The 26,180-nt window shown below is 37.8% G+C and overlaps 2 protein-coding genes and 1 non-coding gene across 3 annotated transcripts; 2 read left to right on the top strand and 1 right to left on the bottom strand.

The window, feature by feature from the left end:
* The first annotated feature begins 2,764 nt into the window (after positions 1–2,764).
* On the top strand, positions 2,765–2,871 carry LOC145103464 (small nucleolar RNA R71). Its single transcript, XR_013706556.1, has one exon. It is a non-coding gene; the product is annotated as a small nucleolar RNA R71 (small nucleolar RNA).
* Positions 2,872–18,774: 15,903 nt separating this feature from the next.
* On the top strand, positions 18,775–21,486 carry LOC145102225 (Sec14p-like phosphatidylinositol transfer family protein). Its single transcript, XM_079039603.1, has 11 exons — positions 18,775–19,052; positions 19,134–19,162; positions 19,280–19,363; positions 19,471–19,524; positions 19,634–19,711; positions 19,870–19,923; positions 20,020–20,079; positions 20,164–20,259; positions 20,460–20,561; positions 20,678–20,758; positions 20,960–21,486. Exons 1-11 carry the CDS (start codon positions 18,899–18,901, stop codon positions 21,275–21,277), a joined length of 1,110 nt encoding a protein of 369 aa, XP_078895729.1. The 5' UTR covers positions 18,775–18,898; the 3' UTR covers positions 21,278–21,486.
* A 100-nt stretch (positions 21,487–21,586) lies between these two features.
* Positions 21,587–23,571, bottom strand: LOC145098682 (uncharacterized). Its single transcript, XM_079036294.1, has 2 exons — positions 23,344–23,571; positions 21,587–23,183 (listed from the first exon to the last, which is right to left on the bottom strand). The coding sequence occupies exons 1-2, from the start codon at positions 23,569–23,571 to the stop codon at positions 21,657–21,659; spliced, it is 1,755 nt and encodes a 584-aa protein (XP_078892420.1). The 3' UTR covers positions 21,587–21,656.
* Between the last annotated feature and the right edge of the window lie 2,609 nt (positions 23,572–26,180).

Below are 26,180 nucleotides of genomic sequence, written 5' to 3'. Positions count from 1 at the left end.
CAGAAGGCAGAATCTTAACAATCGGGGAAAATCCAGTCAAAATATCCTTAGGTTTTACTCCTATACCACTTCCAAACACTTAGCATGAACATTCCAAGGTTATTTACGAACTGTACAGAATTAATTTCGTCATTTAACAAACCCTAACCCTAAGTTCCTCTACTAGAACCAAAAATTAAACTTAATAATCAATAATTGGTACCTTTGTTGGAAGTATTACGTAAGCACAAGGGTGATTAGTAGAATTGTCGGCTAAAATCGCAGCAATGGGGACCAATTTCTGTTTCCACTTCGTGAACAATAAACAAATGAAAGGGTTTACTGGTTTCCAGGGACTTATCATGTGGTCCCGTACCTTTAAACATTCACGTCGTGAATTCTATACGATTCACGTCGTGAATAGTGTCTGGGCTTAAATTTGGGCCATGTACTCACGGACTGATCTTGGGCTTGCTAGTCTAATGGGTTAAGCCATATCATGGATTATGTGTCCGGTTCATTCACAATTCACGTCGTGAACGGCTAACTATTCACGTCGTGAATAAAGTCTGAAAAAAAAATCAATTGTGACTAAGTTCTCAATTATTACTACTTCCATTTTAGGGTCCCTACATTTTGTTCTAATAGAGTTGGATGACTTGATCTAAGTTTTTTTTTTAAAACTAAAATGCAAAAAGAAAGAAAAAAAATTTCAAACCAAATTCGGGTTGCCTCCCGAGAAGCGCTTCTTTTTCTTGGAGTCTTGAGCTGGACTCCGTGCCTCCTACGTTGAGTCTTCGGAAGAGTCCTCCACCAAGATCTTTTGTTCCTTGAACCGCCTCTTGTAAGCTTGAACTCGCCTTTTATATGCCTTCTTTGAATTCTCCTTTTTAGCTTTTCCCTCTTCTTCAAGCTTGCGTTTTGTGCCCTTGGATTCCTCCTTGCACTTTATGTCATTCTCCTCCTCTTTCACCACCGGCCTTGTTACTCTGGAAGTGACTTCCTCTTCATCACTTGTTATTTCCTCATCCTCTTTGCTTACCCAAGAAGGCGGGCTCTTGTAAGCTATGACTTCAATCAAATATGGAACAGATGCCCTTGGTTTTGTCCTTTTGACTTGATGAACTGCCTTTATCTCTTCTTCCATAAGCTTTTCCAGTTCTTCTAGTTCATTCTCTTCATTAATTGTGAACACCTCTTCTTTATCTTCTTGAAAGTCATCTTTTATCCTAAAGACTTCTTGTTCATCTCCAACCCTCAAAGTTAGCTTAGACTCGCGGATATCAACAAGAGCTCCAGCAGTGTTAAGCAATGGCCGACCAAGGATAATTGGAACATCGTGATCTTCTTTCATGTCTAAGACTACAAAGTCTATTGGAAAAACAAATTTTCCAATTTTCACCAAAATATCCTCCACGATGCCGCGGGGTTGTGTCACCGAACGATTCGCCATGTGAACCTTCATTCTTGTAGCCTTCATCTTCGGAATCTCTAATTTTTGATAAAATGAAAAGGCATCAAATTAATGCTAGCCCCAAAATCGGCTAAAGCATTAACCTTCAATTTATTACCAAACTCACACGGTAGAGTGAGGCGTCCAGGATCCCCCATCTTTTCTGGTGTTTCTCCTAACACAACTTTTGAAGTTTGTTCACTTAGAATCACTGTAGACTGCTTCTTTAATTGCCTTCAAGTGTCTATCAAGTCTTGCAGTAATTTTTTATGCTCGGGAGTTTTGGATAGGGACTCGACAAAGGGAGTATTAATCAGGATCCCCTTCACATGCTTGACAAACTCTATATGCTCTCTCTCCAGTGGACTAAGGGTAGCTTGGGAAGGAAAAGGCAAATGCGGCTGATAAACCAAACTAACTGCAGAATTTTTCTGTTCATGATGGGCCCACGTCGTGAACATATAAGGTTCACGTCGTGAATTCTGGAACTCAGCAGCTTCATGATTTTCGAGCTTGATCTTCTTCATCTTTTGATCGGGCTTCCGTGGTTCTTCTTCCAATGCTTCCAGGAACTCCGAGATGGCTTCTTCTTTGGTGTCTATGGCCATTACATGAGATTGGTTCTTTACTTCGAGATTCTTCGGGGATAACTTCTCATGAACTAGAGTGGCTAGTTGACCAAATTGTACTTCAAGGTTATGGATGGAGGCTTGCTGATCCTTTATCAAAGTTTGTTGTTCCAGAATAGCAGAATCAGTGGCATCGTGTCGCTTTTCCGATGCTTCAATAAACTTCATTAAAATGGTCTCTAGGTCGGGTTTCTTCTCGGCTGGTGGCTGCTCCTTTTGATAGAGGCCTCGACCTGTCTGCCTATACTTCTCTTCTTTTTGCTTCTTATACTCCTCATATGGCAGCCACTCCATCTTCGGTTTCCCCCAGTCCTCATCAAATTTATCCCCACTAGAGTAGCATACTTGAACCTTTCTGTTCCCATAATCATCTACATTGCAGTCCTTTGTCAAGTGTGGACCACTGCATCTCTTGCAACCTACTCTTATGGCATGTATCGACTGGTCCATCTGTGTTATCCTGCGGTCCATATTATTTAACATGGCCATGACCGCTGCTATTTCTTCAGTTTGGGACCCTCCTCCGCCTTTGATTCCTTCTTGCCTCGGGTTATGGTATTCGCAAGAATGCTTCGCGAATTCTTCAATTAGCTCCTTGACCTCCCTTGGATTTTTCTTTGTCAAAGGTCCTTGAGAATCAAGGAGTTGTCTTGTCATCACGTTGACCCCATCATAAAAGATTGACATCTCTTGCTGCACATTTAGATCATACTGAGGGCAATTTCTGAGTAAGCCCTTGTACCGCTCCCATGCTTCATATAGGGACTCCCCTGGCTGTTGCTCAAAGTTGGCTATTGCCTTCTTGAGTTTGGCTATCTTGGATGGCGGGCAAAACTGGTCCAGGAATTTCTCACGCATTTGAGCCCAAGTGGTGATTGTACCCGGTGGGAGTGCTTTTAACCACTCCTTAGCAACTCCTTTGAAAGTGATGGGAAGCATCCTAAGCAAGACTGTGTTTCTGCTGACATTTGGGACATTGAAGTAGTCCGCAATGTCATTGACTTCATCTAGATGCTTAAAAGCATCCTCATGATCTTTCCCGAAAAATGGGATGTCCTTCAGGGCAGTCAATATGTGTCCCTTCAGCTCGAATGTGGCAGTGGCAGGTATTTCGGGTTGGACTAAACCGGGACCCATATCTTCTCGGATCCGCTTCTTGTAAGCTCCCATGGACATTTCTTCAATTGCTTCCATCTCGTTCCTTGGCTCGTTCTCGGGTTCGCTTGTGTGTTCTTCAAATTCCGGGTCGGTATCGTATTCGGACTCGGTTTGGACGGGTGTCTGATCAAAGTGCTCAATATTGCTCTTGTGCCTCGCGGATGAACTTGACTCTCCTGTTTTCTTTCCCGACTTCCTTGAAAAAGCTGACTTCAATTCTTGCAAGGGCGTCTTTTTCTTGTGAATTGCAGACTCGGGATCTTCAAGTGGTGGCACCAAGGGTGTGTTTGAGCCTCTGGTCATGAACTCCTGCAACTTGCTAAACTAAAACGTAAAACTGGACTAAAATAAGAAAAATTAAAAACTGAACTCTCAGCTTTCACGTCGTGAGTTTATTAAAACTCACATCGTGAACTCTGTGACAAAAAAAAATATATACTATCTATGCAAGTGAAATGATATCAACGAAAATAAAACTAAAATAATAATAAAAAACTAACTAAAAACAAATAACGAATAATCAAATAAACTAAATTAATTGAAAGCCGTTCCCCGGCAACGGCGCCAAAAACTTGATGTGCACAAAAGTACTCACTAATTTTAATATTTATAACCTAACAAACTTAACTAACTATGCACTTATAGGCAGTGTACCTAGTCAGATTACAGTATAGCTTGGGTAAGTCGGGTGTCGATCACAGGGAACGGTGTTACTAATTAATTTACTTACTATTAAATTAACCTAATTTTTAACAAGTTTAAAAGGGGTTTTATCTGATTTTACAAGATCAGATGAACTTAAATTCAAATTCAATATTTAAAAACACACACTCTTGTTTAGTTCGAATCCACTTCTCCCTTATGACTAGCTAATGATTACGGATTATTAAGCTGGTTTTTAGTTGTATTAGTAATTTAGTTCTATCTTATCAATAATTAACTAATTCATGTCAAACCATGTATGTTCACACATAATTAAACACAGAACTAATTATGAATGTAAATATGTTATGTAAGATTTGTTGTATAAACGCAATTATGGTCACAGTACACGTTCTCTAGCACATCTAAGCCTATTTATTCTAATTACTAACTAAGATTGGTCAATCCTAGCCCTAACAATTCAATGTTCACTAAATCATTAGGTAAACAGGTTCATGTAGTTTAATGGTCACTAAGCTACACAGAACATGCAATCAAGCAATTAGATAAACAAATAATAACATGCTAGGTTAAACAAATCAAACACAAACAATTTTTACCAACTAAACTTAATCCATAAGTATATAACTATTCATAAGTTCAAAGCTTCATCTAGCTAAACAAGAGTAGCTAGATTCAGCTGCTCATCATAGCAACTAAATCAACACAGCTAAAACTAATGAAAGACATGTTCTTATTTGACTAAAAATAAACCTTTACTTCTTTTGGTGTTGAAAACCCTCTTCCAGAACCTTTCTTTCGTTATAAATCGTCTTCTGGAATTCCTTTCTTCTGCCAAAAGCTTATTCTATTCGTAATTGTCAAGGATTTATATAGTTGCTGATATCCATAAATTCACGTCGTGAATAGTAAGCAATTCACGTCGTGAGTTGTAGATAACCGTGCCCGTCAAGGATTCCTTCACCCGCATACATATCTTCTAGAACCAACGATTCACGTCGTGAATCCTTTACGTCTCACGTCGTGAATAACCTTTTTCCAGATTTACTTCACTTTTAATCTTTTAATTCCCAAAGTTTCTTTCTTTAACACTTTCAGTCCCCTTTTCTTCAAAATGTCTTCTTTTTGGCTGTAAATAACATTTAAGCTCATAAGTACCATTATTCTAAACAAATTACCAACTTTTTAATAAAAATGTACTTAAATATTGCCTAAAAATAAGTATAAATATGGCAATATCAGTTGTTCATATCGATCCTTTAGGCTAGATCTAGTAAGATCACTATATAAGGTTAGTATGTGGGGATCAATGTTGTTAGTTCCTGTTAAGTAAACCTTGGTGATGATGTGACTTCGTGCCTATTAGGTAAACCCTGGCGACTATGAGACATAGTGCCTATTAGATAAATCTTGGCAACGATGTGACTTCGTGCCTATTTGACCTAAATTGTTGTAGGAAAACAATGTTGTCACCCCTAATGAAAATCCTTAGGCTAGGTCCCTTGTGATAGTTGTTTTAGGGGCGTAAGGTGAGGATAATGGGAATGGGTAGTTGGGGTAATTTGGTTGACTGATTGATGTTTAAACATAATAAATTTATGTATTGTGGGTTGAAAACCCTATATGCTCACCAGGCTATCAAGCCTGACCCTCTCAGCTTTTTATGATTACAGGTAGTGGACCCCGAGCATAGTCGGATGATGATGATGAGTGATTTTGGATTATAGGCCATTAGTTATAAATAACTGTTGTAAGGCTTATAATGTCTTGTTTATGCTTTTGATCTGTATCGGAACATGACATCCCGAGGTTTTGTTATGAAATAAAAATATATATTTCTTAAAGCAAGGTTTTGATAAATTTTTATCATGTTTGGCTTTGGGAACAAATTCCGCAACACTTTTAATGAAATGATTACTCTGATTTTATTTTAAAAAGCATAAACGAAATCGGTCTTTTCTGGCCGTGAAATTGGGGATGTCACATTGACCTTCCTACAGGTCAAGCACCGCTCCACATACCATGCTACGTCCCGCTTCATGCAGGGCCACCAATAGTCAAGACGAAGATCCCTATACATCTTCGTCGCCCCAGGATGGATAGAAAAATTGGATTTGTGCGCCTCCTCCATCAATGTCTGACGCACGAATCCATGATAAGGGACCCACACCCTATGGTGGAGGGTCAACAACCCCCGGTTATCATAGTCGAAGGGGAAACCTGACCCACAATACGCTCGCTCTTCCGATGTTCCTCCTTCATAGCCTCCTGTTGGGCCTCTCGGGTCTGCTCCAACAGCGGAGTCACCACGGTCATCCGCATGCAGATATCTCTAATTGGCGCTCCCTTGCGGCTGAGCACATCGGCCACCACATTGGCCTTCCCCGGGTGGTAAAGGATCTTACAATCATAATCATTCACCACATCTAACCACCGACGCTGCCTCATGTTAAGATTCGGTTGGTCCATGAGATATCTCAGGCTCTTGTGGTCCGTGTAAATGGTACAACGAACCCCATAGAGGTAATTACACCAAATCTTGAGGGCAAAAACAACCGCCCCCAGCTCCAAATCATGCTTCGTGTAGGTCGCCTTGTGAGACTTCAACTGCCTCGCAGCGTACGCAATAACATGCCCTCTCTGCATCAATACCGCGCCCAAATCCAAGATGGACGCATCGCAGTACACTAAAAAAATCCTCCATGCCCTCCGGTAGGGCTAAGATTGGTGCCTTGCACAATCTCTATCTCAATGTCTCAAACGCAGCCTGCTGTTCAGGCCCCCAGCGAAAGACCACGGCTTTCCGTGTCAGCCTGGTCAGAGGTACGACTATCTTGGAGAAGTCCTGGATGAATCTCTGCTAGTAGCTTGCCAGCCCCAGGAAGCTCCGAATCTCAGATGGAGACCTCGGGACTTCCCACCTCATCATGGCCTCCACCTTGGCCGGATCCACCGAAATCCCGTCCCGGTTGACAAGGTGCCCAAGAAACTGCACCTCGTGCAACCAGAACTCACACTTGGAGAACTTAGAATACAAGTTATCCTTCCTCAAAGTACCCAAAACCTCCTTTAAATGCTCCTCATGCTGCTCTCGCGTCTTGGAATAAACCAAGATGTCATCGATGAAAACTATCACAGACCAATCCAACATCGGTCTGCACACGCGGTTCATGAGATCCATGAACGCGGCAGGAGCATTGGTGAGCCTGAAAGGCATCACCACGAACTCATAGTGGCCATATCGCGTCTGGAACGCAGTCTTCTGCACATCCTCCTCACTGAACCTTATCTGATGATACCCCGGGCGCAAATCAATCTTGGAGAACCAAGATGCACCCTATAACTGGTCAAAGAGGTCATCAATCCTCAGAATTGGGTAATGATTCTTCAGCGTTACCTTATTCAGCTCCCGGTAATCTATACACATCCGATGCGACCCGTCCTTCTTTTTCACAAATAGAATTGGGGCTCCCTAGGGTGAACTGCTCGGTCTGATGAATCCCTTGTCTAACAGATCTTGCAGCTGTGTAGACAACTCCTACATCTCAGGAGGATCCAATCGATATGGTGCCTTGGCTATCGGAGCCGCACCAGGGACGAGGTCGATCCTGGACTCCACCTGCCTCTCCGGAGGTATCCTAGGCAACTCCTCGAGGAATACATCCACAAACTCTCACACCATGGGCACATCGCCCACCGTCGCCTTACCCGCTTCCCGTGTATCTGTAACATAGGCGACAAATCATGTGCAACCCTACTAGAGGTAGCGCCTCGCTCTTGCTACCGAACTTAAAGCTGGTCCTCGTTGTGGCCTCTCGTCCTGGATCCCCAGCTCTCCCCCTTTTGGGGTCCTGATCCGCACAAACTGCTGAGCACAGTGGATCACTGCCCATTGGGGCTTAGCTAATTCATACCAATAATAACCTTGTTCCCCCGCAAAGGTATGGGAACTAAGTCTACCAGGTAACGTTCCTCGAACAGCCTCAATACACAATCCTGGTAGACCTATGATACTCGCACTGACCGGTCGTCCGCAATCTCGACCTCTAGAGGGAAGTCTAACATACCCGAAGACTTAGGGAACTTCTTGGTAAGCGCAAGAGAAACAAATGATCGGGTAGCACCCGAGTCAAACAATACCTGAACCGGGATATCGTTCACATGGAACGATCCTAAACAGATCATACATATAACATATCAAAATCACAGCGACATATCATAAAGAAATAAGAGAAGAAACCGTACCCGTCACCACATCGGGTGCAGCGCGAGCCTCCTCGGCTGTCAACTGAAATGCTCAGCTCCGCACCACTGGAGCCTCTAACTTGGCCTTTCGTCCATCCATAACCCGCGTTGCTGTTGGGGTTAGCGTCGCTGCTGGTGCTGCTGTTGTCGCTGCTGTCAATCTAGGGCAATTGGCCTTCTTGTGGCCCCTCTGATTGCAATGAAAGCAAATCAGATATGTCGTCTGCACTGTCAGGGAGAGGGAAGTAAAATCCCTGCCAAAATGCCCAACCTTGCCGCACTTATAGCAGCCAGAACCCGAACCAGTGCGACAAGCTCCCTCGTGTGACCGACCACATTTTCCACAGTGGTCCCGGCCCTACTGGCCCTTCGACCTAGAGTCGAATCCCTTGGGTTTCTTCCCCGAAGCCCCTGCAACCTGTCTAGTGTCGGCCTTCCTCTTCCTGAGGTGCTCCAAATCCATCTCCCTCTCTCGCGCCCTGGCAATCATAGAGTCCAAGGTCAGGCATGCCGAGAAGCTGACATGCTCAGACCCAAACGACAATCGCCACAGCAGCAACGACTGCGGTGGCTAGAACATCAACAATATTAGAAAGTGCAGCAGATCGATCGTCGAAGAACTCCATCATAACGGTCTTAATAGACCCAAACAACTCCGGTATCTGACCCCAGAAGATGGAAATAACCTCCTTCTGAATGATCTCCCTAACCCGGTCCTCAGTCAATGTTGGCCTATCCTGGGCACCCACTCCTAGTCCGGATCCGGATCCTGACTCAAATCGCCTCGTAACCACCATACTGAAAATAAACAAGGGAGATATCAGATAAACGCACTTAATACCATAAGGACCAGTTCCCAACAAAACCATATGGGTTGTGACTCCCCTGCTACGCGTACGGGTCGTGTGCTTCTGGTAGTACTGGCCCATAATACCTTCCACACCTACTCGTATTTGTCTTAGAAGATCATCACAACAACCCTAATAGCACTCGCTAGAATACGCATGCACCCAATTCTCACTTCCTAGAGAAAGGCTAGACATCCCTCGGCTGGTCGGCTGACCCCACATAACTCATCCATGAAACTTCCACCAACCCTGCAACACTCGTTTATGCTAATCATACATAACACTGGATCTTATATACAATCGAATACTTGATTCTATCATAAGCCCACAACCAAACAAGGAAGGAAATAAGGCTAAATCAAACCTTTCCAGGCTATACAATCTTAGTTATGTACAATTTTGATGCATACACTAAGCAACTACAGTAATGATTAAAATTTCATATAAGGAAAATCCTAGGCTATCAGACATCATATAATCAGACAATTCTATCATGTGATTCCTAAATATCCCTAGCCTATTACTAGCATGTTGTTCTAACTTATCACAATATTAAATAACAGTGTGGTAATTTGGGGTCTACTTACTGGCTCCGACTGATCATACACATCACATCTACTCTTGATTATTTTGAAAATCGTTTATAAAACCTTTTCATTTCCTTAGTTTGAGACTGGATTCACACGGGTGTTCTTCCAATTCACTCAAAACAAGACTCTAATACCAACTTGTAACGTACATAAAAATCATAACAAATTTAAACTTTTAAAAACAACCCATAGTCATAAAATGTTTACAAAATCATTTTTTCAAATTGTTTATCCATATTAGAGTATCCCAAAAATCATGAAGCCATAAATAGAGGATGTGTATGGTCACACCTTCGCCTACCCGCGATCATCAGAAGTACCTGAAACAACAACTAAAAACCAAAAGCCAAAGCTTAGTGAGTTCCCCAAAGTACCAACACACAAAAAAATAACACACACACACACACACACACACACATATATATATATATATATATATATATATATATAACAACATGTCGGGTCCAATCAACCATCGACCATCGGGTTGGAATAACCCAAGCCCCGTCAACCTCCGGGTCCAATCATCCTCGGGATGGAATACCCTAGGTTGGAATGCCAATATACAATGAGTCCACTCGGTCTTCGGACTAGAATAACCTCAGGCCCTCAATACGAGTCTGGCATGCTAACCAGACCTGAGCTCGTATCTGGAATGCTCCTGATCCCTCAGTATGAATCTGGCATGCCAACCGGCCCTCGACTCATATTTGGAATGCTGCTAGTTTTCTTGGCTATAGCACAAAGCAGTACAACTTCAACCCAACACAATATGTCGACATATAACAGATAACAAACATAAGCAACATGCAGATAATCATGCAGACAGAATCACAAGTAATCCTAGAGCTCTACCAGTCTAAGCATATCGGCAACTAGCATATAATCATGAAAATATATCCCATACTCAACATATTAATGTATAGTAGGATATCAATTCAATAGGCTGGCCTTGGTGCCTTCGACCCATAAGTACAGTGAGGAAAACTCACCTCACAGTCTGAATGATAGCTGATGAGGTCCCAACTCGGAATCTAAGCTCTAACCGACACCTATTCATCCAAATGACCAATTTTCAAACACCATTGAAATTACCCAAAATACCTATTGGTTAAACTTGGTCAAAGTCAAAGTCAAATTAGTCAAAATCAACAAGTCAACTTAGTCAACCTAACTGAGTTGACACAAAACACGTACGCGGGGTGTACTCCAAATGTATGTGTGGTGTACTCAAGTATTGACCACCATCGGGGAGGTTGACCACGTACGCGCTGCGTACTTAGGTTACACAGGGCGTACGCCCAGTCTTCCCAAAACCTCATTAAGAGCTTAATGCCTTAAGCTCTTACGTCCAACTTTCAGATCCAAGACTAAATCATCCTCAAGAGTCATAAATTTTCCAACTTTATGACTTTGCATGTCCATTAAGTGCTTAACTCAACATATTAATACATTATTACACTCTAAAGAATGCATGGAGCAAAACCAACCATTAAGACCCCATTTTTATGGCTCAAGACCCTTCATAAGGTCTGAAAGGACGGCTTAATGGGTCAAGAACATTCCATGCTCAAGAATCACCATTTTAGGACCAAAAAGTGTCTTAAAAGATCAAGAATCTAGATCTACAAGATGGAGTGGTAGAGATGCAAGCTTTTTTACCTTCTGGAGCTTGCTAACAAGGAAGAAATCCCAGACCCAAAGTGCTTCCTAACTCCAAGCTCTTCATACTACACTGTTCACCTTCAAGAATTCATCTAAACACTCCAATGGGCTTCAAAAAGGCACTCTTTCACTTAGGGTTGCTTGGGGGTCGTTCTCATAGAGGGTGGTTGAAGAAGGAAGGGACATGAGGTTATAATGATGATTTTATAGTGCCAAAACCCTAAAAAATTAGGGTTTTCATGATCTTCACGTACGCCCTGCATACGAGGTGTACGCCCAATGTACTAAGGCGCACCCTAGTATGCTTAGCGTACACACATACGCTTAGCATACTCCTCAAAGTTCGAATTTACCAAAGTGCCACTAGGGGACCCTTTTGCACTCTTTCTTTTATTTAGGGACCAATATGCAATAAATCTCAAAACAATGAAAGTACCTCAAAACAAGATGTTACACCTGATAGCCTAGGAAGACTTTCTGTATGTTAGATGAAATCGAAATCATTACTGTAGTTTCTTAGTGTGTGTGCATCATAGTTGTACATAACTAAGATTCTATAGCCTTAAAATGTTTGATTCATCCTTATTTCCTGTTCCTTCTTTGGTTGTGGGCTTATGGTAGAATCAAGTATTCGAATGTCTATAGGATTCAGTGTTATTTATGATTAGAATGCACGAGCAGTTACAGTGTTGGTGAAAATTTCATGAGTAAGTATATGGGTATAGCAGGCCAGTTGAGGAAGGATTATCCAATCTCGAGAGAGTGAGGATAGGATGCATGTGTGTTGTAGATGTGGATTTTTTTTGTGTAATTTGTGATGATCCATTGTGACAATATATGGGTAGGTGTGGAAGGTAGTATGGGCCTGTACTACTGAAAGCACATGACCCATACGCGTAACAAGGAAGTCATAAACCCTGAGGGTTAGTCTTTACACGTTGATTAAAGCAATATGAATTGTAGCCTTTTTTATGTACATATGTGTTTATTTTCAGTATGGTGATGATGAGAGGTTCTGGTTCTAGAGCTAGTGGCCAGGATAGGCCGAGATTGACAAGATCAAAAGACCTAACATAGTAAGTGGATCCTCCTTTAGAGGAAACTGATGAGCGACCCCACACATCAAAATACACAAGATCAAAAGAAGCAAAAAAACGAGTGACACTTTTATTAAACGATAGAGCATAAAATTTTGTCAATTTACAACCACAACAGTATGAAATATCATGACTGTTCAAAAGACCTAAAACACCAGTAGAAGCTAAAAAATTTAAACGTGATACTGAAACATGCCCTTAACGAGAATGCAAAGATAAAAATCAGAAAACGAATGATTTAAACGAAAAGATAACAAATCGACACTATAGGCAGCGAAATTTGACACTTGTAGTTGGTCTAAAAACATAAAGCTCCCCAAGTCTACTGTTGATCCCAATCATGATCCGAGATTATTGATCATGTACATACCATAATGAATAAGAATATAATACATAATAACCAAATTTAGGGGTCGTTTGATAGTTATTGATTGGGTTAGGGCTGCCTGAGTTAGAAACTGGTTGGGTTAGAAGTGATGATTGAGTTAACTTCTGACTGAAACTTGTTGTTTGATTTTGCATTTGATTGACTATGCAAAATGACTATATTACCCTCAAATAATATTTTTTTTAAAAAACACTACAAGAAAATAATCAATTTTGTTCATTGATCTAATAATATATCCAAACATTTTATCCAAAACGACACTTAATAAAAGCATTAATGACTTCAAATCTTTAACCAAAAAACACTTGATATTATTCTTAAATGCATACTCACTTTGTGACACCCCCATTTTCACGGCCATAAAAGACCGATTTTGTTTATGCTTTATAAAATTCAGAGTACCTCTTTTAATAAAAATGTTGCGGAATTTGTTCCCAGTAAAACATGATAAATACGTTATCAAAGCATTTCCGAAGAAAAGTATTTTTAATTCGTTTTAAAACATTTGGGATCTCATCGTCAATATAGAAACATAAGCATAAACAGAACTTACATTTATTAAACTAGTGATCTACATCTCTTTAATCTCTTAGTGTAATGTGACTTCATCTCAACACCTGTAATATAAATATGCTGAGTGGGTCAGGTTGGGAAACCTGGTGAGTACATAGGGTTTTCAACCCACAATAATATAATTATTATGTTTAAACAATCAAACAATCGACCCAATTACTCATCTCCATTATCTTCTTTACTCTTAAGGATCTATCCTAAGAGTCATCTATCTCGCATTCGTTCATTCTGAAGTCCTTTGCTTCCAGAGTTATAGGACTGGCACTAAATCCATAGCTGCCAATGCTCGTTCGTAAAACACTAATTCCATAGTTGTTGGGTACTAAATCCATAGCTACCAGTGTTTATCTAATAGGTGCTAATTCCATAGCTACCAATTCCTAACAGATACTAAGTCCATAGCTACCAGTGTTTGTCCAATAGGCACTAAGTCCATAGCTGCCGATGTTATTTGTTAGGCACTAAGTCTATAGCTGCCAATGTTTACTCACATCATCTTTTATCTCTCATCATTCATCTACCCATCTCATACCTAACATACTTGTATATTTAAAATACGTATACAGTTCAAATCATTTAAAACATGTATAAAAAAACGTTCATCCAGCATAGACAACAAGTATTCAGATAATATGCACACATAGCACGTAGTTTATATAAAATACTTCATATCTATGTGTAAGATGAAAGTAACTATGCACTCACCTGAGAAGGTGGTGACTCGGTACTCAGACAACACTTCGTTTACTTTAAAATAATTTCCTTCGACGAAACCTAGTATTATTACCACTAGCTTTTAGTCTAATATTTATCGTGACTAATTATTAGTCTTATTATTATTATATAAGCGTTTAAACAATACTTTCCAACCACTATGTACAGACAGGGGCCAGACATAAAACACCGGAGGGTATGACCATTTTGGCGTATAGCACTTCTGAAATCTAACAACCCTATGCGGCCCTTTAAACCAGATTCCCCGTACCGTGAGTAGTTAAACGATATTATAACAACACTTTTATAAGTCATAATAATAGCTCAAATATTTATTATAAATTTATAATAACAATACTAATTTTAAATATAAACTATATTTAAAATAGGGTAAGCATAACTTACTTACAAGGGGATTTTAGCTAGGAGTCGGGCTCTGCAAGGGCAGAAATTCGTCGCTGAATCTTTCTAAGAAAGATTTGTGCAGCGCTTCAGCGCTCACCTTACTATACTAAAACTACAGAAAGAGAAGTCGAATCACGAGGGGCCGAAATGCTCGGGGGATAAGGAGAGAAAGACTCTTGAATCAAGAGAATGGTGCAAGAAATATGAGAGCCCAAGTCTCTTATTTATACTAATTGAATTTTCAAAAACTACCCTCCATAATTACTTAATGACCTTTTAGTTATATAAACAACTAAACACCCCTCTATAATACTATTTTAAATGGGTTTAATGATATTTGTACTAAACTAATGTCGAAAGAACTCAACATTAGTCTTATAATGACCGCATCGTCGATACCTTTCTAATGATATATACATATGTATATATATGTGTATGTATATATATGATTTATACTTTATTTTAATACGTAAATATGCTATTATAATTTGTAACTCATTCATACGAACTCCGTTTTTGACGTTATTTATATAATTATACCCACGCGTAGGTGGAGACGTACTTTACAACTTTCGTTTAGTCTCCGTCGACTAATTTGACTTTATTTTTAAAGTTATATTTTTAACAGGCCGGGACAGGATTGATACGTTAAAATCTCATAACTTCTTCATCCGATGTCCATTTTCGTCTGTCTTTTTTATCGTTACGCTACTAATAACGAGATTTTCGATTCTCATTTAGGTTGTGTCGGCTAAAAACTGCTCGATCTAATACTCGAACTTCGGGCTGTACACTGCTAATCCGAAACTTCGAAAAATCATAACTTCCTCATATGAAGTCAGATTTGGGCGTTCTTTTCATGGACGCTTTTAATTTAACGTATTCTACGACTTTCGTTTAGATCGCTAAGGATAAATATCGCTTTATCGTAAATTCACTATTTACGTTTCCCAGTATCTGTCGGTTCCGTCACGAAACTTCGACGGGTCATAACTTCTTCGTTATAACTCGGATTTCGGTGGTCTTTATATGTACGGAAACCTTGTAACATATACTACAACTTGGTTAAGATTATTTATTCTAAATAATATTTTTCCGAAAAGTCATTTCCGACCCCTATTATATCTAAATTGACTAGCCTGGATCTACGGGCGTTACACACTTAATAATAAAAAAATAGAGAATCTCATCCTAAACCACCTACAAACTAAAACTTTGACCCATTCTAGATCATCACTTCACATTTGAGAAAAACTATAATGTTTTGCAATATGATCCTTTTCATTCTAGAATCTCATCCTAAACGACCCACATGAAATCATATGAGCAAAAACAAAAAATAAAAAACATGGCTATGAAGAAAGAAAGGCTTCAACTTTTGCAATTCATTCTTCACACTACGACTCTCGCTTCATGACAAAGATCATGCTTCCATCTTCCTTCCTTTCACTTCATTCCCACAAACAGGTTAAAAAGAAGATCAATAACATCATGGGCAATATCGTCCAACCTTTTACAATCATTACTACTGGTATTATAATTGTTAACAACACATCTGAAACAACCGTTAGTCAATCTATAAACCTTATATCTAACAATTTCACAAGAAACCAACTCCAAAACTCAAATGATGAATAGATGATGTTCTAGCTTTTGAAAACAAAATTTGATTAAAATCGAACAAACACAATAAATTTTGTGATAGAACATTTAGATAGCAGGAGTATTGGCAAATGTGAACAACGAAAAAGCAATCCAACAAACTAATAAAAACAAGAAGAAAAAAAGAGCAATACGCACCTGAGTCGGAGGAAGACGTCAGAATTGTTCAATGGAGCAAGCAAGAAAGGGGGGGGGGGGGGGGAAGGGTTTTTCCTACAGCTTGAAGGAGGTCAATCTCAGGTTAGGCACGACGACGAGCGGATGTGGACGAAGGCGTATGTGGAGGTGCGACGCGTCGACGTACATGTCGTTGGTGGATCTATAGAGAAGAAACATCGTTGGAGCCTGGAGATGCGATGATCAAAGGAGGGGAGATTCGTATAAAGGATTAGGGCAATATGGGTAATCTCCACTTTTTCTCCAGATTTGTCCCGATCCTTCAAATTTTGAGAAGGGACCGAATCAGATGAATATCATAGACCGAGTCCAAGGTTTAGACCGAGTCCATGAGTTTAAAAGCCAAATCAAAATTTTTGGACCCAGTCTCCATTTGGACCCAGTTAGAAGCCTTATCAAACAACCCCTTACACAGCTGACTGACCTACGCAAGATTCAAAGCAACTGTGTGAATATAATAAACATCGGTCAAAGATATATGAGCAGTAACAACAAAACCAAACCTATTACCGACATAGTTGTAACACTAGTTGACATAACATAAATAGGTGAACCAAAAGATAACGAAGCAAAAAATGACAAATATGGTGACATATGATGAGATACACCAGAATCTATTATCCATAAGGATGAAGGAATACCTGAAGTGGGGCGTGGCAAGAATTGTACAGAATACCGATTTTGCTATGGAGGCTGAAACTGTCTAGTTGGTCTGATTTGTTGTTGCTGCTGATTTCCCTTGCTTAACAACAAATGACGTTGTGATTTCCAATAGTTTTTCTTTTTGCAAAAGGCACACTCATCAAATGCAACTTTAGGGTGATTCTGATTTGAGTTTTGAGGTCGTTATGGAACAACAAAAACAATTGGAGTGGTGGTTGTCTTAGACCCTTTGTCGGCTTGAGACTTGATACAAGTTTCTTTAATAATCAACTCATGAACAACCGAATCAACAGTGGGAAGAGGGGTACAATACAAGATAGATTCACGTAAGCCTTCAAAATCAGAATGTAAAGCCATAAAAAATTGAACTAACCATTGCACATCCCTTGTGGCAATGTAAGGCTGGAAGGATTTCAGATCAACATATTTAGTAAAAGCCAATTGATCCTACAAATCAGACATAAATGCATAAAACTTTTGAATACTCACAATAGTTTGTTGGAGAGCTTAAATATCAAACTGTAATTAATACTGTTTTGCAAAATTAGAATGTATGTACAGTCTAGTTAAGTGATCCCAATCACCAAAGGGCTTCTAGCCCAGCGGTATCGGGTGTTGCCCTCCCACCTAGAGATTGAGGGTTCAAGCCTCATTGGAGACATATGTGGAATTAGGAATAGTTTAGGAGTAGAGTAGATTTTCCGTTCTAAAAAAAAGTGATCCCAAACTTCTTTTGATATGTCATACTTTGCTAACTCTATGTCAATAGAATGATTTACATAATTGTTAATCCAAATAACAATGTTGGAATTATCTGTCTCCCACTAGTAAGGTTGCATATTTTGCAGCTTTCTCATCTGTTGATTTGTCCTTTGTACCTAGCACAATTCCCCTCACATCCTTCCCCCACAAAAAAGATCTTCATAACATAACTCTAATAGATATAGCTCTTGCCATCGAGTTGGATACTAACGGGTTAAAGCAAAGCATCTTTTAGAGCTATATTGTCGGTAACAATCAAGTAACAATTAGAGAAAACGGATGAAAAATATGTTATGATGTAAAATTGTGGCACGATAATCTAAATCACGTCAAGATTATCGAACGGAAATTCAAAATTGGTACCTAAAGTAAGAGCATCTCCACAAGTCATTTTTTTATAACTTATTATTATTGATCTTTATTTTTTTTTTATAGCTTATTAGTTAGAGTATGGAGCTTATTTGCTTTTTTTTTATTAATCATTTAATATATATTGAGTGGTCAATATACTTCTATACTTTGTCATTTAACCCCCTCATACTTTATTTATATTTCATTTTACCTTCCTAAATATATTTTAGTTTTAAATATTTTTTATCTATTTACTAATTAATTATTTATATTAAATATCTAATGACATTTCTTATATGGAATATAAAATTCTAATGATTATATTTATTTTTTTCAGTATTTTTTTATCATTATTCTGTAATACGTTTTCGCATTAATTTTTCTGAACGATATTGCAGTGGTTTAATCATGATACATGACAATAGTTTTAAGTCATATGACTTAACTGTTGAAAATGCTCTAAGTAACTTTTATCAATTTTAGTTTGAGGGCCAAAATGTCATTTCACCTTGTAAGATTTGAAAACGAGATGGACCACAATATAAAAAATATCAAAACTTTGAACTAAAATTACAGATCCAATCAAACAAGATGAACCGTAATTTACTCCATTTTCCATCCAACCCAGTCAGGACATTAAATTCGAAGATATTTCTTGAAAGAAAAAAGCGGGAGGAAAAAGCATAACAGGACATAAGGAAAAATAGAAAGACGACGGTTTCGTACCTGCCTTTCTTGACCCTACAATACAAATAAATTCTTTCTCTCTCTCTCTCTCCTGGCACCTACTACTAATAAAAGAAGAAGAATAGACCCTTTTAGCTATATTCAGTAGTAAATGGAAAATGCCCAGAGAGTCGATACAAGACCTATAGAATGCTTCGAAACTTCAAAAAAGTCTCAATCTTTGAAGTGAAAAATCGTGATATTTCTTCACAAAAACCATTTGGTTTGGAACAACCAACAAATAAGCAAATGGGTGTCGTTACTCATGAAGCAATCAACCAGTTGAAAGCCTTGATGGACCAAGGTTCGCTTACAATTGAATTCTTCACCATTTTGTTTATGATTATCACTAATTTTTGACCTTGTTTGGCGGGGATATATGCAGTTGACGAGCCTCTTAAAAGAACATTTCAGGTTTGAAAACTTTCCCCATTAATTTCCAATTTATCTTTCCTCTTACACTTTTACATCTGTTTGTTTTAGAAAATAGAAATTAAATTGCTAACCAGAAATTACTATCTTTATTTACAGAATGTTCATCAGGGATATATAGTCGAAACTTTGGATCGATTCTTAAAAGCAAGAGAGGGGAATGTTGCCAAAGCCCACAAGATGGTTCGATCTTAATTAATTATCTTATTTTTCAATTACTTTAAAATCTCATTTTTTTTCTTCCCGAAATTGACGTGGGATCCTCATCTTTGCATAAATTTGATATACAGTTGGTAGATAGCTTAAACTGGAGGCTGCAAAATGGTATCGATGACATATTATCTGTAAGCATCAGTATTATTCATTTCAATTTTCATGGGTGTAGAATTTTCCCTTAGTTAATATCGAACATTTATATAATAATACGAATAATTCGCAAATTATTTCGTGCAGAAACCCATACTTCCTGTTAATTTTTACAGAGGAGTGCGTGATTCTCAGCTGATTGGAGTTTCTGGTTATACAAAAGAGGTGCGCATTTGCTTCCAATTTCATAAGAGATTACTATACATAACTGAGTTTGACAATTTGTATGCCTATTTTCAATGATGCGACAAAAAGTTACTGTTTTTGTTTTTGTTGTATCTTGTGTCAACTTGACTGAGATTTACTCATTTTGTCTACAACAGGGTCTTCCAGTCTTTGCTATTGGTGTAGGTCTCAGCACATTTGATAAAGCATCTGTAAGACTTTTTTATAATATTCCCTTTTTACAACTTTTATTAGACTTAAAACTACATAAAAGAGTCTTATGGTTTATTTTGATGTATTTATTGCAGGTTAACTACTATGTGCAATCGCATATTCAAATTAACGAGTATCGAGATCGTGTAATATTGGTGAGGATAGTTTTTTATATTGTTCATTAGCTTGTAAGAATTAAATGTGTTGAAATTGAATTTATTAATTTAATTGTAATGTAGCCTGCTGCAACAAAGAAACATGGAAGATATATTGGCAAGTGTGTGAAGGTTTTAGATATGAGTGGCCTTAAACTATCTGCATTGAACCAAATAAAAGTAAGTCGTTTTATAAAAAAAAAAAAACTATTTTAGTTGTCACAAGATATAAATATACCTGGTGATATCTCTCAAATTTTCTACATAAAAAGCACTTTTTGTATATGATTAAATGCAAGAAATAGCAATGTACTTTTGTTTAAAGTACATTGCTATTTCTTGCATTGGGACCTAATTTCATCTGTGTTTCATGATTGCAGCTACTAACAACTATATCTACCATTGATGACCTCAACTATCCTGAGAAGACAATCACATATTATATAGTCAATGTTCCATACATATTTTCAGCTTGTTGGAAGGTCAGATACATACCATGTTGCTCATATCTTACAAAAACACTAAACTTTGAAATGTTCAAATTCTCTTCGAACGAAAAATATGAACAATTATATTTTTTTTTAAAAACTATTTGCAGGTTGTAAAGCCCCTTTTGCAAGAGCGAACAAAGTTGAAAGTTCAAGTCTTGCAAGGCTGTGGACGTGATGAGCTATTGAAGGTGAACTTATTTTGTGTTATCTCCCCATTTAAGGCTATGTTTGACAAACTAGTTGTTAGCTGAAAAGGTAGTTAACTGATAAAAAATAACGTTTGGTAAAACTAGCTGATAAGCTAACTGAAAGATATAAAATGACATAAAAGGTCAGTTGTGTTGTTATGATAAAATGAGTTTACTAACATTTTTTTTTACCTGGTGTAGATAATGGACTATTCTGCCCTTCCTCATTTTTGTCGAAGAGAAGGGTCTGGTTCTTCGCGAAGATCTAATAACAACACATCTGAAGATTGCTTCTCATTGGATCATCCTTTTCATCAAGAACTATACAACTACATGAAACACCAATCAGGGATTCAAGAACCTACAAAACCCTTCAAGCAAGGATCCATGCATGTACAACTACCCTTAGCAGACCCTAAAAAGACCGAATTCTGCAAAACCTTGGCTTCTGAGTGGAGGAAGTTTGAAACTCAAGATGATCTTTCTATCTCTTTACATGATATCAAGATCAGTGATTAACTAAATTAAACCATTTGGCCTTCTGTTTTGATGTGTTTTCTCATAAATTACAAGCATGTGGTGAAAAACAAGCAATGTATGTAACGTAATGTAATAATCTAGGTATTTCGATGTGATTGTACATATAGAGATGCATAATAAAGCAATCATCCTATTGTACTACTTTCTGTTGTTACAATTACAAATTAAGGTGGCTGTTTTTGTATACATATATATACATGCAAAGTTACGTACCACTGCACCTATTGTATGTATCATTAATTACAAGTGATCAGAAACATCTGTCATCCACTAAAACTAAGGGTGACAAGATAAAGATATAGTACAAGATATGATCAAAAGAATTTAGTCTGATCAAATCTATGTGTTGATTGATTAATTAATTACCATCTTTCTGATCCTTATATTTAAACTTTTTGAGTTCACTTTCGATAGCTTCTTTTGCTGCTTCAGCCATTTCAGCCATTTTTAAAGCATCAGCTAGGGACTCGTCTATACCATTAGCCTCTTCTGTGATCTTTTCCAGCTTCTCAAGTGTTTCTTTCTCTCTTTTCTTGATTGTCTCCACTTGAGCCATTGCAGTTGCTATTTTTTCATCAGCTGCTTTTTCTGCTTCATCTGTTTTCCTTTTCAATGCTTCATACTCTTCGGTTGAGATCTTGATCATGTTGTTGTTATCATTCCCAGCTTGATCCTTCTCTGAAGTCTTTTTTTGTATTTGTTCATTCGCAAGCTCTTGTGCTGCTTTTGCTTTCTCAAGCTCTCTAAGAGCAACTTCCAGACTCTCTTCGGCTTCTTTGTTGGAACCCTTGTTGTTTTCAGCTTGTTTGTTGAGTGCTTCTGTTTGTTCTTTAGCGCTCTCTTCTTCTTTTTTTGCTCTTTCGGCTTCTAATACCATTTCTTTAATCTTTAGTTCTAGTTCCTTGATACCATCTGTTGCTTTTGTTATTTCAAATGAAGCCTCTTCGATTTCGTTTTTAATTCTGTCTAATTCAGCTTGCTGTTCTTCCCTTTTCAAATCGTCTCCCCTCAACAAATTAATATCCCGCCTCACTTTCTCAAGCTCCTGTTCTAATGTCTTCACCACAGCTGCAACTGAAACCTGTTCTTCTTTTGTCTCTTCAAGTCTCTTTTTGGCTTCTACAACCTCTAACTTTGCATTTTCTAAAGTCTCCTTATCTGCTACACGCACCTCTCGTAATTGTTCCTCTAAAACGTTAATCGCTTCGGTTGTTTCTTCTAGCTTTTGTCCTAAAATCCTAAGTTCTGAAAGTTGATGTTCTTTTCTCAAAGACTCGATTTTCATGTCAAGTTCCTCCTTGGCTTTCTTGGTTGACTCTACACGATAATCTTTCTCTTCTATAAGATTGAGATGCTCTTCATGAGCTTTCTGAGAAGCAAGTTTCACCCGATGAAGGGTTTCACGCATTTGGTCAACTTCTTTAGTTAAACCAACCATTTTCTCATTGTTAACTTTTGCAGCATGTTGGGCATCTGCAGCCTGTTGAAAAGCAGCTAACTTTGCTTCTAAAGCTGCATCAAAATCTTGTTTAAGGTTAGTAAGTTCTTGTTTGGTTGAGATTAGCTCGTTAGCAGAGGCTCTATACTGTTGTCTCTCCATGTCAAGATCTTCTTCCCAACCATCGTTACTTAATTCTGTGCTGCTGGATTTTAACAATTCCAGTTGTTGAGCTTTATACTTTGCAGCTTCAGTGATCTCAAGGGCTGCATGTTTATCTTCACCTATTATCTCTAACTTGCTAGTTAGCTCATGCAACGTGGTCCTTGCCTTTTCTAGGTCACGACGTGCTTGAGCTTTTATACTTTCTGAACTTTTTACAAGTTCTTTATACTTATCAAGCTCCTTTAATGTCCAATGTAGCTCTGTCTCCTTCTCCAACACTTTCTGTATCAACCACAAAACAAGTACATATATATTATCATGTATATGAGAGAGAATTCATTAAACCCATTCATGCATGCATGCATGCATAACGAAATATATATACAAACTCCTTGCTTTATCTATATCATAATATCAATATATCAAGATATTATATATATACCTCATCATTTTTACTTCTGGACCTTCTGAGAGCGGGTTTTCCTGATTTTGGTGATGTTTCTCCAAATAAATTAACAGCAGCTTTGACAGATTGGAAAGGTGCCCTTGTATCGATCTCTCCAACTACAGGAGAGCCTTTGGGAGAACCTGTTAATGGAGAGGGAGAAGCTGCTGGTTTTGAAGGAGAAGTTGCCACATTTGGACGAGTTCTTATTTGAAAACTAAACATTGTTTCCTGTTATCCACCTTTGATTCATATAGATAAACATAAATCAAAATCACGATAATAAGATATTAATAAAAGGTATATTATATGACCACGAATCAAAGTTCAACGATATTTCTGATTGATGTTATTCAACATAACGTATATATGGATGCATGTGTTAAGAGAATGTAATCAAACGTAAATACCTCGAGGGATCCGTTGCGTCTTTGTGATCCCGCTTTCTGGCTCAGACGTGTAGATCTTTCGCCTTTCTTGTTTTCTACATGAGATACACCATTAAATTGGAGGAAAAAGAATGGGGAATTTTCTTTTCTCTTGAAACGGGAGAGATCCGACTGCAAAAAAGCGAATAACAGAAGGAAGGATGGTGACAGGAGGTCAGCCTGGTTTTTTGGGAGGAAGATAACATGAACAAGTTCAAAATGTTGTTTTTGGGAATATCATTAGGGTGAGGGAGAAAGAGAGAAAGAGAAAGATTGAAGGCCTTTTTTTTTCTAAATTTAGAAACCTCACTCTTCTCTATTATTTTAATTTGCTTTGAAAGAAACTTGCCAAGGGGAAGGGGGAGGAAGATCATGAAGTTTTGGAGAAATTCTCGGATAATATTTATACAATTATTAAGGAAGTTTAATTTTCATTACAATTTTCAAACCCCTTCTCATTCTTAACCATCCATTTCTATGCATGACAAACATATCTTTCAATTAAAATATGAAATATTTCATCATATATTAACATGATATTATCATCAAAATTCAATTATTGCTAATCATGTAACAAATGTGTCAATACATAGGCGAAAAGATGAATGGGACCATGTCCCCCAGCTTTTTAGCCGACTGATATTAACATAGCTTTTGCAACAGAATCGATCAATGTTGTGAAGTGATTAAGAAGCATAATTTATCAACAAGCGGAATCCAATATCAGTGTATGTATTTCTTTTCTAACAAATCTGTTGATTTAGATGCATATAGAGTGTTTGATGAAATGGAAATGATTTTTTTTAATCCAAACGCCACATTTGTGGTTTATTGTTTTTTTGATACTGCAGTTACTGATTTCATAGATTATGATTTTTTAATGATTCCATAGATTATGTCTTCTCATATATATATGGGATCTCAAATCTTTTACATGATAATCTAATATTCATGTTAACTGACATGAAGGACTCCTAATTTTCTTTTAATTTTTACGTCGTTGCTTCTATTTTTTCTTCATTGCACATAACTCTTTTGATTAATATAGGCGAACGTAGAGGCAAGAAACCAAAGCTATGACACATTAAAATTTAAACCAAAAAAATGGACACCAACAATATGGACAGAACGGAGAGCCAAAACTAGTATTCACAATCACAGTCACCACCCAAAGCACCACCTTTCTAAGAACATGATTCAACAGAGTCAACACTTTATCTAGTATATATAGTTAATATATATTATATACCCACAAAAAATTTGTAAACTTTATGCATGATGTCAAATCATCCAACTAAAAGTTATCTTTTTTTGCTTCGGGACATTGTCTTTACCATATGCACTCTCAAAAGGGGTGGTTAAGCCTACATTTACTATTTTTTTTTAATCATGTTGCATAGAAATTCATATAGAATTTTTACATCATCTTTTTACAATCCATATAATTTTATTATTGTTTTCCTATAATTTATTGAACTCAACTTTATTATTGTTTTCCTATAATTTATTGAACTCTGAGAATATTACAAAAGCTAATATATATATATTGATAACGTTAGGTCTATTTCTAGACCTGGCTGCTAGCCAGCCGGCGAATTGGCGAGACGGAACTGTCCGGCAGTTTTACCCGACAGCCTTGTCTCGCAGCCTTTCCTGACAGACCCTTGGCTACACTACAAGAAATTAGAGTATTACCGGCGACAATCGTCCTCGCTAAAAGTGGGGCGCCGCTAATACTATTAGCAGCGACGCGTTGTCGCTAAAACGTCGACGTTGATGTTTCGTCGCTATTAATCAAATTGTCACCGCTAATGCTTGTTTGTCGTCGCTAAAGACATGTCGCCGCTAATAAGCTAATGTCGCCGCTAAAGACCTGTCACCGGTAATAACCTATTGTTGTCACTAAAGGCGTCGCCGGTATTGGTGTTTTTCTTTTATATATATATATATATATATATATATATATATATATATATATATATATATATATATATATATATATATATATATATATATATATTTCTCATTAAAATTGAAAAAAAAAACTTGGATGATATTAATTAATCTAATCCTACATCATTCCATTCCAAAATATTAATACAATATTTGTTTAAAATACTCGTCTGATTTAACATATAACAAAATATCGAAAATACTAGTCTAAAATACCTGCACATATAAAACATAAAAAAAATCCTACAACTATCTACTCGTCATCATCGCTCTCTTCGTTTCCTCCAGTTTCATTTCGTTGTGGCAACGAACGAAACCAATCTTCAAGTGCAACACTACATGTCGGATCTTTTAACATTGTTTGAAGCATTTCCAACTACAAATAAAACAACATAGTCTTATAAAATACCAATATATCAAACTATAACCAAACTAACAATTACCAATATATAA

Source organism: Lactuca serriola, chromosome 4 (assembly GCF_051521515.1).
Source record: "Lactuca serriola cultivar US96UC23 chromosome 4, Lser_US96UC23_V15, whole genome shotgun sequence".
Taxonomy (NCBI): domain Eukaryota; kingdom Viridiplantae; phylum Streptophyta; class Magnoliopsida; order Asterales; family Asteraceae; genus Lactuca; species Lactuca serriola.
Note: the sequence above shows the minus strand (reverse complement) of the source record. Positions and strands in the feature narration are given on the sequence as shown.

Bases quoted from the DNA above. Each gene is read 5' to 3' on its own strand.
- LOC145102225 (XM_079039603.1), top strand. From the start codon at position 18,899: ATGCTTCGAAACTTCAAAAAAGTCTCAATCTTTGAAGTGAAAAATCGT. The intron at 19,924-20,019 runs GTAAGACTTTTT...TATTTATTGCAG, and splicing joins GCACATTTGATAAAGCATCT to GTTAACTACTATGTGCAATC. The intron at 20,562-20,677 runs GTCAGATACATA...AACTATTTGCAG, and splicing joins TATTTTCAGCTTGTTGGAAG to GTTGTAAAGCCCCTTTTGCA.
- LOC145098682 (XM_079036294.1), bottom strand. From the start codon at position 23,571: ATGTTTAGTTTTCAAATAAGAACTCGTCCAAATGTGGCAACTTCTCCT. The intron at 23,184-23,343 runs GTATATATATAA...TGGTTGATACAG, and splicing joins CCAGAAGTAAAAATGATGAG to AAAGTGTTGGAGAAGGAGAC.